Source organism: Hippopotamus amphibius, chromosome 1 (genome assembly GCF_030028045.1).
Source record: "Hippopotamus amphibius kiboko isolate mHipAmp2 chromosome 1, mHipAmp2.hap2, whole genome shotgun sequence".
NCBI lineage: Eukaryota > Metazoa > Chordata > Mammalia > Artiodactyla > Hippopotamidae > Hippopotamus > Hippopotamus amphibius.
The window spans coordinates 103,491,586-103,507,019 of NC_080186.1; the positions used below are offsets into that span (position 1 = coordinate 103,491,586).

Below are 15,434 nucleotides of genomic sequence, written 5' to 3' on the forward strand. Positions count from 1 at the left end.
AATCACTGTAATGTGACTCCATGTGAGAACTAGGTATCATTCTGTAGTATTCCACGCTTCAGTTTCTGCTACCCCAATAAGATGATGTGCTATGTAAGACAGAGACTACATCTTATGTTTCTCTTCCAGAACCTGCAGACCAAGGAAGTACTGAGATAATATGTGGATCTAAGTCCAACTACCAAATCACTGGCTACTCAAACAAAGCGACCAGGTTCCTGACTTTCAGTAAATCATACAAGCTCTTAGAACCATGAGGGATAAAATAAAATAATAAATGAGTCAAAATAAAATAAAATGAAGAAACAAAATAACGAAATAACAAATCTAAAAAAATTTTTGTCGTTTCTTTCCTTTTATCTGGGACTTGTAGTCATTCTCAAAATATTTATTGAGATACTTTGACATGCTAAGAAGTCTTACAAAGTCCCATAGGTTCATGACCCATGACTCTCTAGGATTTTTTCTGTAATTGCCAACCATGCCCTCAGCCCCCAGGGCCATCTCCCGTACTCCAAAAAGGCATGATGTTCAGTTTTGAGAAACAGTGAATTAAAGCAAATGACTGCCATACCTTTGGGAGATACTGTTAAATTTTCAGTTTGTTTCTGGATAGCAGACTCCTTGGTATCTACAAAGTTCTCCGATTTTGGGAGACTAAGCGTATCTGAGGATTCCTGTTCTGGAACTTTATTTTTCTGGGAATCTAAAAAAAAAAACCCAAAACAAATATTTTAAAGTGATATTCTGGATGATACAATGACTGCTAATGTTTGTATTACAATGAACAAGTTGCCTTTCCCCACAACCCTCTTTAGAAAGACTAAATAGAAGCAAGCCATTAAGAGACCCGGATTCTTCATCATATGATACGTTTGCCATTAATGAACAGGATAGTATCTGTAAGACTCACACTCCCAAGGAGCTAGCTGTTTCTTTCCCCGGCCTAATGACCACATAGTAGCTGTGATTTTGCTGGGTTATGAAACAGAGACCAGGTAATGTGGCCTACGTACTTTTACCCGGCAAGAGTAACTGAAATGTGATTTTTAAAGTTCCCATTCTTAAATCCATTTATTACTATGAAAACGTAATGGTTTATTAAAATGTACTCTAAGAAATCAGTGCAATATGAAACAAATTTTAAATAAATATATCAAGGGCTGGGGATGCACTATACATTTCAACTTGTGTGTACGCCCACCCTGGTTAAACGATGGTGGCTGCCTGGAGGACTGTGCTGAAAACACTGTGGCGCCGCCCCCTGTCGAGGGGCCAGTAGGCTTGATTGGTTAGTGTCATCTGCCCAGGGTGCAGGTAGCAGCACAGCAGCATCAGCCTTCATCCCTGATTTGGCCCCATCACATCTACAAGTCATTGTTCCAGCCTCAGTCTTTGCTTTGTAAACTGTATGGTCATTGGCTGTGCTCATTCCAGGCAGCTGAACTTGTGGTATGGTGCTGTGCAGTAGAAAGTCCCTCTTTCTGGGCATTTTAACTACCCAGTTTATTAAAGAGAAGCAGTAAATTCCATTTCAACCCTATATTCTTCAACATGCATCTCCTGAAATGAAGACATTCCCCTACACACCCATAACACCATCATCACATCCAAAAAAACTTATAGTAATTCCCTAATGCCCTCTAATATATAGTCCCCAAATAAGACTCATGTAATTGCTCTAAAATATCATCTGTAGCTGTTTTTTTCTCAATTCAGCATCCCAAATGTTTGTATTTTAAGTAGTTTTAATACCTCTTTTATCTTTTTTAGTATAGAACGATCACATCTTTAAAAATTTTTTTAAAGATATTGACTTTTCTGAACAATGCAGGCCAGTTGTCTTATAAAATGTCTATATTCTGAAATTGTCTATTGTTTCCTTTTGATTAAATTCAGGTTAAGGATTTTGGGCAAGAATTCCACACAGGTCCTAGAAACAATATTCATATTGCATTATATGAGAAAACACCTAATGCTAGGTTGTCTCACACATGGTAGAAGTTTGATCACTTGGTTAAGGTGGAAAATGCCATCTCCCTCCATTGTAAAGGCATATTCTCCTCCTCATAATTAGCAGGTAATATGTGAGGTGATACTTAGAAACCACGTGAATGCCCTGTTCTCCAACAACCTTTCATTACTCCCTTCATTTTTAAACTAGGTCTTCTGAATGCCTTTAGGTAAATTTTAAGCATTCAGGATGAAAACTAAATTTTATTTATATCTTAGTTTCCTCATATAACAGCCAAATCTATAATATATAGGTCACAGTGGTTTGTCATTAGCTATTTCTGAGACAAAAAGTGGTAGGAACTAGTTATGTTCTACATTAACAGGAATAAGAGCTACATGAACACATTACCTGGAGGAAGACTGGATGTACTTTGAACATCTGTTTTGCTTGCATCCTCGTCTTTCTTTGTAAGAGGAGGCAAGTTTTTGGAAAGGGTGTCCAGATAATTAAACTTAAAGGAAAAACCAAAGACTTATTTTAGACTTACACGTGACTGAAAGGCAACTGCTACAAGCATGCTAAGTTGGTGATCAGTGATAAAAGCATATTTTTTAAGGCCCTGAAAAGAAAGTCTGCAAAGTATAAGTTTTTCAAGAGATTAACTCAATTCTAGATTTTGTTAATTAGTCATACTTTCCATAATTTCTTATCAGGGAGCCTCCAGTCAATAACAGCACCTGGAATTTTCACAGAAGCACAGAGAGTTCTGAACACATGAAAATACTTCCTTTGCTTGAGAGTTCAACGTTTCATAGAAAAGGAGAGGCATGCTCTCCTTTCATGGGCTTCCAAGAACTCACAATCTCTCAGTGTTGCCTCAGCAGCTGATGGGTGAGGACATTTTAATAGAATAAAAACTTCAAAATGGGATTTATCAGAGGATAGTCATCAATAGAGAGAATCTGACCCCCTAAAATGGGTTAAAATAGATGGAGGATGGTAATTAATAGTGATATGCATGGTAGGGAGGTGGAGCTGTAGGAATACACTGGCAAAGAATTTCCCTCTCATATGCTTGTGAGGACATGGATTTGAAGAGTATGGGTTAGTCAGCTGGATTGATGGTTGAAGCAGGATAGAAACAACATCAGGATAGGTAGGTTACATTAATAGCATAGGCACTGTGTCAACTTTTATGAAGACTCTTATTCAATTTTTGTTAATTACATTCAATTACCTGAGACTGATATAACTTGCTCAGTTCAGATTTGAAGTAGGGTGATATTACTTTGTTCCTAATTTCCTTTAGATAGTTTTGTGTTTTTTCAATTTCCATCCTGGTGGATATTTCCATAACAATGCAAAAGAAGACACAGAACATTTTAAAATGTTATTTGCTTGTGTTTTAGCTCTAAATCCCATAGAAAATGGGGATCACTAACACCAAAACTGCTAAGAATTGGGCATTTTTTTGTCATCTTGTTTTGTTCATTTTCTGCTCCTTCTAGAATCAGTCACATTTCCTACTTCAGAAAGTAGACTTTCATACAAGATAGGAAATAATGATCCCTGGTGGTAATTTCGTTTTACAGTTGATCTCAAAAGGCTACAAAGCACACGGCTGACCTTTTTGCATGTCTTTCCATTTCTCTGAGGTTTAATTGCCAGCTAGATTCTACTGATTTCCAAAATTTCAGTAGCAGTGGTAACGAACACTAAAACCCAGGGAATGAATGGCTTATGAATAATGCGATTAATGATCACAAAGTAAAATAAAAACAACCATAATAATCCTGCTAGGCTGTTTTTCCAATATTAGAACCTGCACTGGGGAGGCAATAGTCCAGCTAAAAACTACACTTCCCAGCCTTCCCTATATATAGGGATAGCCAGTAAGATGCAAACTGAAGTCATTGGGTAAGACTTCAAAAAGCTTTTAGAGAGGGCTAAGTCAGCTGGAAGGCTTTCCCTTTGTCCTTGCCTCATCTCTTTTCCTATTCCCTAAAATATGAATGAAATGGCCATAGCTGCAGCAGTCATTTTGCAACTATGAAGAGACCTTGAGGCTGGAAATCATGTGCTAAGAATGATGGAACAGAAAAAAGGAAGGAATCTTAGTTCTTGATGATGCTTCAGCACTGCTGGTCAAGGACTGCCCACTTCTGACTTCCTTTACACTAGGAAAAATAAACTTCTTTCTTGTAAAAGCACTGATTTGGGGGTTGTCTGTTAAATGTAGCTGAACCTAACCCTGTCTGAAGTAATTTTCAAGTGCTTATTGCTCGCCAGGAAAACTTTACATTTAATCTTACAATAACTCTATGAGTTACTAGTATTATCCCCACTTTATTGGTCAAAAAAATCAAGGCATAGAGAAGTTAAGTAACCTACCCTAAATCACATAACTAGTAAGAGGTGAAGTCTGAATTAAAACCCAGGTTGCCTGCCCCCACGTCCGTGATCTTGAGAAGTGCATATACAAGTCAGCTGTTAGTGAACTGACAGAGATCTTGGATACTAAGTGGTCCAATTATCCTCACATTATAGATAAGCAAACTGAATTCCTGAAGAAAATTTTACTGAAGTAAAACAACCAGCTGAAATCATTCAGTCTGCAATTAATCAAATTGGAGCTGATTCTAGCACTGTTGGCTCTAAGACCAGTGCTCTTTCTCTTATACTAGATGGCCTCTCTGGAAATGCTGGCTGAATGAAAACTGTCTTATTTAAGCAACTTGAATTTCTCACTAAAATATCTCTATTGCCTCACTGGAGTCATTCATCAATCTATGGCTGTCTGGCTACTGCCTACCACTCTCCTAAAACTGCTCTCACAAAAGAAACCAAGAAGCCTTCCCATTGATAAGCACACATTCCTCTTTTCATTCTCCTTTCTGATTCTTCCACCGCATCTGACACCTGTGGTCCACCTTCTATTTCCTTGAAACTTTCTCCTTCCTTAGTCCTCCTCCCCCATCCATTTTCCATGTTGCCAGCCCTTCTTCTAGGACACATATCTAATGAAGTGTTTCCCTTTCTTCTTCAAAAACTTTTGTCGTCTTGCCATTACCTACCGATGGGTTCAAATTCAAAATTGTGAATGTTTCAAAAATTTTTAAAACGTGAATGGGTAACACATGCACATGTACGTAATTCAAAAAGCAGAAAAGAGCACATAGTGAAAAGGAAGTCCACCTCACACTGCCCCTAACCTCACAGTCTCCTTCCCCACAGGCACTCACTGTCACCAGGTTCTTGGAAATCCTTTCAGGGATATTCTTTAGGACAGTATGTACCTTCTAGTTTGACCTTGTATAGAGAGATGGCCCATGAGACCTAAGGTCTTATCTCACCACTTCTCTAACACATTCCACAAGGTAACACAGACGTTTTTATTAAGAAGCATATCCATCCTGGGAGTCGTTCTGGAGAGGAGCCATGCAATGTGTACAGTGGTACCATATGTACTGCTATACACTCAATAAATATATCTGACTTCTTTCTTTACAGCAAGAGAGCTAGGGTTGGAATCCTCAGCTAGGACTGAAAGGAAACCAGAGCACATAACGTGTACAGCACGTTCCTCATGGGCAATATAAGAATCCTTGCATGTTTATGACCATGCTCTGCATTAAGTTCTAGAATATTTAATAGTATATTAGAATTACCAAAGCACAGAGAATACCTGAGAGCTTTCTTGCTTATGAGAGAGAGGGGATCTACCTAATGGTCAAATGGCCTTCATCAAAAAATAACGTCATTGCACAAAAGATGAATGACTGCTGGGCACAAAAGGAGCAGAATTTAAAGAACAGTGGGGAGCCTGGATGGTAGGACTTTGCAACCTGTCCCATTCTAAAATTGTATAACTCCACAAAACTGGGCCTTTCACATGCTTATTTAAAGTATAATTCAGGATAAGATTACCTCTTTTGAGCTAACTTTTCCTTCCAGTGCTTTGTTGTTTCTGTTTGCCTATGTAAAAGGAAAGGAAAAAATATGACGAAAAAGAGCAATGCTCTCAGCTTACACACGATAAAAGAAAACCCACCCCTATGTGATAAATTGTTAAAATCGTGGAAGATGAAAGGCTAAGAATTCCTTGATGTAGTCACTCACTGTATGACACCCACACCTTTCCATGTCTCATAATTTCCTTAATACTGATTTACATTAGTAAATTGCTACTAATTACATACTAATACATTATTGGATCAGCTTACCTGCATTTCTTTTCAAAGAAATCTGTCTCAAAGTTCTCTGGTGGACGTTGTGCAGTATTAGCCAAAGACTGCTTGAATAAATCAGTTAGGTGGGCTGCAACTTTAAAAATAGATGCATTTAACTTTTATCCTCACTTCTTGACAGCACAACACACAATCAGTACCCAATTACTCATCTGAGATGTTTTTTAAGTGTCTATATCGAGTCTGTCAAGTGTTTACTAGAATTTCCACGACCAAGCTATAACAGGAAAACAAGCATCTCTATGAAATATTCTTCTAGAGAACATACATCTTAGTGTCAAAATGTAAAATGTAGGCACTTCCTAGGTTGCAGAGTTGTTAAAAATCTGCCTGCCAGCGCAGGGGACATGGGTTCAATCCCTGCTCCAGGAAGATCCCACATGCCGCAGAGCAACTAAGCCCATGAGCCACAACTATTGAGCCTGCATGCTGCAACTACTGAAGCCCACATGCCTGGAGCCCGTCCTCTGCAACAAGAGAAGCCACCACAATGAGAAGCCCACACACCGCAGCAAAGAGTAGCACCCCCTCTCCACAACTAGAGAAAGCCTATGTGCAGCAATGAAGACCCAACGCAGCCAAATTAATTTTAAAAAATGTAAAATTTGACACCTCATCTGTCCCTCATTATCAGGGGAGTCAGTGTTCTACCAACTGAATTTCTTCACATCTGAAGCACCAAAGCTCAAAAAAATAAAACATTTTACCAAAATTATTTTTCTAAAAAAGATATCTAAAGATCTGAATCTAAGGATATGAATATAATACTATGGTTATTTAATAATTCAGGCAGTGATTCTCAGAGGTTATTCCACAGAACATCATGGTCTCAGTGGGATGTTAACAGAAGATAAAAAAAAATAATAAAGAAGGTTCCATGTTCCATGGTTACATGAGTTTGAGAAACACTGATTTTCACAAGGTTAAATATGTTTCATTACTGTAGGACTTTTCACGTACCTTGAGGCTGTCTAAGAAAATAAAGCAATATGCAGCAGTATCCAAACTTATTTTATCATAAAACATCTTTTTTTCTGGAGCCATCTCATAGACTAGTGTTTTAGGAAGTACTTTGGGGAGCATTGACTTAGGACCACCACTATTAATGTGTCAGGGCAGCAGTAAACATGCAAGCCCCAGTTTAATTCCTGCATCTGTTTGTTCGTCTGTTTGAAAAATACATTTGGTTTGTCCTTCACTAATGGGCAACCTGTGCATTTACCTGTACAGTGATTGTTCCCTCACATCAGAGGTTAAAAATTCAAATGCTACAATGTAGGGTCACCAGATAAAGTGTAAGGCATCTAGTTAAACTTGAATTTCAGATACACAGCACACATTTTTTTAGTATAAGTATGATCCATGTTAGTTTGGGACAGTTATAATAAAAAAAATTTGTTGTTTGTCTGAAACTCAAATTTAACTAGGCCTTCTGTATTTTTATTTGCTAAATCTGACAACCCTAACGGAAGAGGCCACCCAGATGAAAGAGTGACGACAGAGTGTAAGGCGAGGGAGACATTGGGGCTGTGATGGACTCTTTCCTTCATGGCAGTTTTAAAGGGGCAGCTGCTAATCGTCTTCAGCGACATGTCACTGTGGGGTAGTGGGACATGTCACGATAAGGAAAATTCAGATATATTGATAAAAAAACAACAGAAACAACTGTGCAAGCCAACATGGTAGGGGACACACAAAACACATCTGTGGGCTGAATGGAGCCTGGGGCTGCCAGTTTCTGACTTTTGTCATATGACCAAAATAGAAAAGAAAACCCCAAATTAAATCCCCCACTGCTTGTCTTCTGTGAACTGTGAAACCATATAACCAAGTTTGTTGGGGCTGCATATATTCCCAAAGAAACATGCTTTCCAAGAGTAGACTGCTTGGGTTACATATAGTGCAAAACAGTTCAAGGTTTTGGTGATACCTGTGTAGTTGTTCCAAAGTTCTGTGTGCCCGCGTGCGTGCACGTGGTGCGGGCATGAGTGTGTGTGTGTTGGGGGTACAGTGTTGGTTGGTTGACTGTTTCCTTCCTATATGTTTGCTATGTTCTAAACACAATGTCAACTTTCTTCATTCAACATGTGATAGTTAAAGACAAATTAGAGGCAATAATGGTTTCAAGGGTATCACAATTTAGGCAGGAAAAAATATATAAATAAATCATTACAATATAACATGGCCAATAGCAAGCAGGGTACTTTGCTATCAGATGAGAGAACAACTGAGAGGTGTACTTAAGATTGTTCCTCTGAAATCTGTAAGTATTTTGCAGAAAAACATTAAATGTAATTACCTTCAGTAACATGACTTTTTGTAGTTTCCTCCATTTTAGGGAAAGACTGAAATGAAGATAGAATTCCTTAATGATGATGATTATGTTACATACAAAATTTACTTTGTTTAGAGGATTCTTTATGAGCTCAGATTGATCTTTGATGGAAATTACTATAAAATGAATTAGTTTTTTAATGCCAATACTTAAAATGATTTGATTTTTTTCAGTTGTTTCTTTCACTCAGCAAATTTCTAAAAATGGAAATCATTTTAAGGGTAGAAATTGCTTTTTTTTCCTTCTTCCTATTTCACTCATTAACTCATACAACATTTCAATGAGTGTCAGTTTCTCTGAAGACAATAAAAACTTTTATTTAAGAGCCTTCAGAATTATTTATGATTTAAGGAAGTACCTATAAAGCAATTGGAAAATTCAATATATATAAGGAATCAGAGTTCTACAGAAATGAGAAATTATAGGGAGGAGAATAGAAGTGGCAGAGACAGCTATTATTTAATATATTTTGTCTTGAAGCATTTAATGTTGAAACTATAGTAAAAACGCTGGGGTAAAATCATTTCCTTCTCACCATCACTAGCTTGAGGAGATCTGCAGCATTGCCTCTCTCCTCCTCGGTTCTGGAATCTTTAACTGTCATTTTCTGTAGCTCATCTTCTTTCTTTAGAATATGGTTTATATAATCCTAAATCAGTAGAATAAAAGAAATCAATAAAATGCAAAAATGTGGTAGAGACACAAAATAGTCAACGTCAACTTGAAATATTGCAAAAAGGTTAAGAATATGTAAGTTCACTCAACAGCCCGTTACTGGTCAAGCAACCTGGAAAGGATTTTCCTTAATATGTTAATAAAAAAGACCTGAAAAGTCCAAAAGCAAAGCTTTAAGAGCCACAGGACATGAGAACTGTCTGAGGACCTCAGAGAGGCCCAGCTTCTCACTCAGTGCTCCAGTGTCCTCATCAATAAAATGGACAGAGTGGGGTTAGATGATTTCTAGAGTCCTTTCCAGGTATAGCCTTTATGATGAGATCTATGAATGTAAGTTGCTCAGTTTGTGCCTTTGCTTCCAAGAGAAACATACTTTACTTTTTCCATAAATATTTGATCTGTTTCCATACATAGTTGTCCCCTGCCGTATGCCAGGTAATGGGTACATAACCATAAACAAAACACATGTGATACCTGTTCTGAGAGAGTTGACACACTTGACAGCGAGATGTTATAGATATGCTTATACAGTTAACAATGCTTTTCTTCCATTGACAGGTATCAGGCTAATATGCAGTTCTACCTTTTTCCAGAGGTGACTAGATCAGTTTTCCATATAGTGAGAAAGCAGGAGGACGATGTTGCAATCACATATAAAGGTTACTTATCTTCTCAATGTCTGTGGGGCCTCAGTATTTCCCAGACCTTATGGGAACCATTAAGTACTTTCTGCCTTTCAACCTCTTGCCCTCTGGAAGATTGACATTCATGCGCTGCATTAGATAAATATTGGTAGAATTACATAATTTCAGGTTCCTCAGGAAACCAAGAGGAATGATTGCCCTATTCCTGATTCTTTTGGGTCAGGTTACCTGAATTCCATTACCTTCAGGGAAATCTGCAGCTTCAGTTTCACCTCATTCCGTATGACCTCGTGCTGAATGAACTGGCGTGTCTGCAGCACACTGGGGCTCTTCAGGATGGGGGCTGGGGCACTCACTAACTGTCTGGACCCAATGTCAAGGCCCTTCCAAATCTGAGTGCCAAATGGAGGCCCTGGCGTTTTTTTCTGTTAGAAAAAACAAAGCAAAACAACCGCTAAAGTAATGAGAACACTTTACCATTAGAATTTTTTTTTTCACTGAGCACTTATGTAGACACTATATGCTAGGAACTGCTCGTTAGGGAAAACAACTGAAAAAAATGATCCCTGCTGGCAAAAGATTTTGCAAATATAAGGAAAACTGGGAACAGAATTGGGCAAGTCTCCCTCCTTATATATGTTACCAAGAATAAGGATATTTTAAAATCCTGTTGCCTGATGTCCCACTGGATAGCATTTAGGGGGATGCTAAACCATGCTGTTGCCATGGTGGTGCAGCAGCAGCCTCATTTATGCCAAATGCATGCGACCATTCCTTAACACCCACAGGGAGCCTAAGACATTTGGGATGAAGCAAGCTTTAACTTTCTGGTTCCACGTTCATGTTGACCTGGAGAGATTCTTCGAGAGAGAAATCATCCCATGATGATTTCTGGGTAGTCTCTGAGCTCACTCTAGATTAAGCATGCCACCAGAATCTTCCCAGGATCTCCTAGGCAGAAATGTGTGCCTTCAGTAGACTCACATCTCTGTGTTCTCCTTGTAATTGATTGTCGGGAGTGGTGTGCTTTGATGTGTTTCATTTTTAATTGCTCTTCAATGTCAAATACCTGGGCAGTGTTACTCAGGGGCTTGCCTGGGCCGTATACTCCACTGGGCATAGAAGGTCATAGCTATAGGAGTTGTGGAGGAAGAGAATGAACTTCCTTCATTAATCTCAGGTGTGGTATACTATTTCTCATAATGCAGTACTTTCAACTTGGAGATAGCCTTAGTAAACCATTTGGTGTGGCCTTTTCATTTTTCAGATAAGGAGGTAGAGATCCAGTGTGACTTGTCTCATATCCCACATTAATAATCAACGGAGTCAAGACTAAAATTCAGATCATCTTCATTCACCATGTTGATTACAGGCACCAGACTGAAATACAGGGCTAGGACATCTTTGTTATCATAAGCGTTCATTATCTGTGCCTCCGCTGTTATGAGATTATGTGAAGAAAAGACCATCATAACTCAAAAACACGATCCTCCTCACTTAACACTACTGTCTCTCTGATCATGTTACCAACACCTTCGCTGATTTAATAATTTAACATACGATGATGTGCTGGACATATTACACAAACTACTTTCAAAATGAAATGGCAATTCTGGGAAGATGCCGGATGTTATGATGCTTGCTCAAGATATTTTCTTCCATTCTTTAAAAAAAACCTTAGGTGGGGCCTCTCTAAGCTGACACAATTATTTCAATACAGTGCTTACTTTGTAACACTGCAGTTGCACGTCCCTGTATTTAATATTTCACATTATGCTTACACACTCAGTTTGTGCATTAATAAATTAAGAATAAAGGGAAAGTGGAAGACCTAAGAGTGGGTGTTAAAACTAACAAATATTGGGAGAAGGGAAAGCTTCTGTATTGCATAATATCAGTAATGGGTTACTCAAAGCGGGTGTTTTTATCTTACAGGAAGGTGTTCAAGCCTGCAGTCTAGGCAAAAAGAAATAAAACGGAGATTAACTAGTCGGGTATATTTCTCTAAGATCTACAAATGGTTAAAATCTTCCAATACAAAACCACTTGACCCCATTACCAATTTACATAAGAATGAAAATATGTAAATATACAGAAGACCTGAAATCCAGTCCAGGGATGGATGGATAAGCAAACATAGTTACTTTATAGCAGAAAAATTTATACCTCAACTGAGGGAAATGTCTCCCATGTCCTTGACTGGAGATTAGGAGGAACAATCGTATCTAATTCTTTCTTCATTAGCCACGGTGACGCTTCACGGAAAGGGCGAAGGACAGTGATGCTCAGGGCACCTGGTTCACAGAGAGTTATCAGAGGATCATTTCTCCATCAGAAGTATTCTGAGAAATTCAACAGGAATTCACCAAAGCCAACCAACACTTCTGATAAGCCAGACACAGCGATAATGCTTGTGGACCTCACAGTCTAACAGGAAAGTCCTTAGTCACTGTAACACCTAAAAGCTGCATTTAGATCCCCTGAAAGCATTCACTGACACTTCACTGTCCTTCAGAAACCACACCCAAGTCCTGCCAGTTCCACCACTAAGCATTTCTTGAGTTCACCTACCTCTTTCCCCGCGAGTGACCCCACCTTAGACTATTCTCCTCAGAGTGATGCTGTTTTGGACCACAGCGACGACTAACTATGCTGCCCACATCTGCTCTGTGAATGAACCTCCCTCCGCAGGCAGGGTGACTGATGACGTTAGCCCAGGATGTAAACTCTTCTTGGACGTCCCGTTGCTTATGGGATAAAACAGAGGCCTTTATGTTTTCTCACCCCTGCCTCAACTTGTGCTATTTTCCCTTCTGTACTTTGGCTACTGTACCCTTTTATTCCCCTGTTCTCCAAAGCTTCAAGCTTCCTGCTTTGTATTCTCTCTTCCAAGAAAGCTCCTCCTCCTATTTTAATTAATGCCTACTTATCCAGCAGCTCTTGGCTCCAGGGTTTTCAGGGAAGCCTTCTAGACTATGTCAGGCTCCTCTGTTAGATGCTCTCATGGAACCATATTCCTTTACTTCATAGATCTTACCCCAGTTTATAATGATACGGTTATTTGTGTGACTATAAAATTAATGCCCATCTCTGTCAAAGTCAAAGCTCTGTGAAAGCAGGGTCCATTGCTGTCTTAGCTCACCATTATACTCCTAACACCCAGCCAGTGTTTGGCACATGGGGGGTTTTCATGTAGATGCTTGTTAAACTATTAACAAAGCAATTTGAGATTAATTCTCTTACAGTTCCATACACACACTGCGCAACCAGTCAGAGCTACCCACTCTCCATATTCACAGAGAAAGAGCAAATTTACTACGTTACACACATGTACATTGATACATTCAAAGATACAATTGCACATAGACGCAGGCATATTCATAAATGAGCACAAAATACATCCCACCAACCAGAGAAAAGATGAAAAGGAAACACACACATAGACCTAGACACGGCACATTGTTTTGGTGCACAGATAACATGAAAGTTTTTTTTCAGTGTTTAAATATATGTGTTACATATACAATGGCTTTTACTTAACACAATATATGTCTCTAACCTTTAGTCACACACTAATTGAAATTGATGAAAACATGTAAATGCTCAATGAATATAATATATAACTTATCCTGTATTTCAGGTTGGATTTCTAACTGACGCATCAAATGTACTTTCTTCTGTTGTACTAAATTCACCAAGGCAACACATTCAAAATGATAAAAAAATGAACTTACAAAAGATACCTCACTTTTGGTTTTTCCTAAGAAGATGAAACAAACACATAAATAGGAACCTAGGTACATAACCAAACATACCTAACAGACCTAAACACAGATACAAATCTGCTTATAGGTAGGAGGGGGACCACACAATTTATAAAGGTTGATGCTTAGATAAAGCGTGGTACAAACATAAATCACTGTATAAATAGGTTGATATGGCCAGGTGAAAAGTAGAGTTGAAAAGCAAGCAAAGGGAAAAAAGCAGAGATGACACTGGGGTAGATTGGACAAGGTGGCTGAGAGCTGGTAAAAGGACACAGCGAGTTCCAGTCTGGATTCTCTACCTGGCTGTTCCTGTACTGGCTCTTGAAGAACTACGGTAGTTGATTCTCCATATGCCAAGGAGAGATATTCTTCTATGTCATTGTCCCGAAGAAGTTCCACTCCTGATCCATCAGCATAGATAACAAAAAACCTATTTGAAGAAATAAAAATCTAATGCCTTGACATAGTCAGCTAAAACGCTCCTTGAACTTGGAATTGAAAAGAAAAGTCATGATGTTATTATCACATTACCTGGGGACATGTTCACCATAGATTTGCAGATGATTCTTACAAAGGTGAGTGGATGATAATGTGTCATAGCCTTCAACTTTTGCATTTAAATCATCTTCCAAGTTGTTTTCAGGTAGGATAGTTGACACGCTACCGTCAGCCATGACCTAAGGGACACAGTATATAAGCAACTAAAAGAAAAAAAATGCCCGAAAGCTTACATTTCTGTTGATCTCATTTGAGAAAGCAGGTGATGTTTTGGATACTCAGAAAATCAGGGATATTTCTCTGTAAGGTATTGTGCACTAAATATAGATTGCATTAATAAAAGTGAAAACCTAGCAGCACATCTCCACTTACAAAGCACACTTACACTATGAAAATAAACAGGAAGACAAACCAAAATACATTCAGAGGAATGTGACTGGGATGGAAGGGGACTCACAACCATATCTTCTGAGGATAAGTTCAAGGAACTGGGAATATACACATGGAGGAAAGGCTGTTTATGTGAGTGGGCTTTAGGTTTCGATTTCAATTCATTGCAAATTGAAATCTCTCAGCAGCCTGAACTCATGCTGTGAAGAGTCTCACTTAGCATAGAAAAACGAAGTTGGATCAGGGCTTGTTTGCATCCCAAACAAAGCGGGGGACTCTGTGGTAGGGTTCCAAATCTAAAAAGTAGCTTTGCCACCCGCTAGCCAACACATGAAATTCCACCGCTGGGTGAGGAGTGAAAAAGAAAAAATGCCTAGGGAAGGGGTTGGCAAACCTCTTTTTGTCAAGGGCCACATCGTAAATATTTTAGGGTTTGTAGGCCATAGAGTTTCTCTTGCAACTACTCAACTCTGCCATTATATGCAAAAGCAGCCATAGATAATGTGTAAACAAATGAGCATGGCTATGTTCCAATAAAACTGTATATAATGACACTGAAATTTGAATTTCCTATAATTTTTTTTTAATTTTCACATTTCCATTTTTTTATTGGAGTATAGTTAATTTACAATGCTGTGTTAGTTTCACGTGTACAGCAAAGTGAATCAGTTATACATATAGCCACTATTTTTAGATTCATTTCCCATATAGGTCATTACAGGGTATTGAGTAGAGTTCCCTGTGCTATACAGTAGGTCCTTATTAGTGATCTATTTTATATACAGTAGTGTGTATGTGCCAGTCCCAATCTCCCTATTGATCCATTCCCTCCCCCGTTACCCTCTGGTAACCATGTTCGTTTTCTACATCTGTAATTCTGTTTCTGTTTTTTAGATAAGCTGCCTATAATTTTTATGTGTT

At 38.6% G+C, this 15,434-nt stretch overlaps 1 protein-coding gene across 1 annotated transcript in view; it reads right to left on the reverse strand.

Moving 5' to 3' along the window:
• Window positions 1-15,434, reverse strand: part of SPAG17 (sperm associated antigen 17) — a 242,301-nt gene that overhangs the window by 35,991 nt on the left and 190,876 nt on the right. Inside the window, exons 33-43 of the mRNA XM_057703738.1 lie at window positions 14,157-14,302; window positions 13,925-14,055; window positions 12,025-12,152; window positions 10,101-10,283; window positions 9,075-9,188; window positions 8,504-8,549; window positions 6,181-6,280; window positions 5,885-5,932; window positions 3,195-3,294; window positions 2,366-2,468; window positions 575-706 (exon numbers count right to left, since the gene is read on the reverse strand). Coding sequence (XP_057559721.1) covers window positions 575-706; window positions 2,366-2,468; window positions 3,195-3,294; window positions 5,885-5,932; window positions 6,181-6,280; window positions 8,504-8,549; window positions 9,075-9,188; window positions 10,101-10,283; window positions 12,025-12,152; window positions 13,925-14,055; window positions 14,157-14,302 — 1,231 coding nt within the window. The remainder of the gene's footprint in view (window positions 1-574; window positions 707-2,365; window positions 2,469-3,194; window positions 3,295-5,884; window positions 5,933-6,180; window positions 6,281-8,503; window positions 8,550-9,074; window positions 9,189-10,100; window positions 10,284-12,024; window positions 12,153-13,924; window positions 14,056-14,156; window positions 14,303-15,434) is intronic.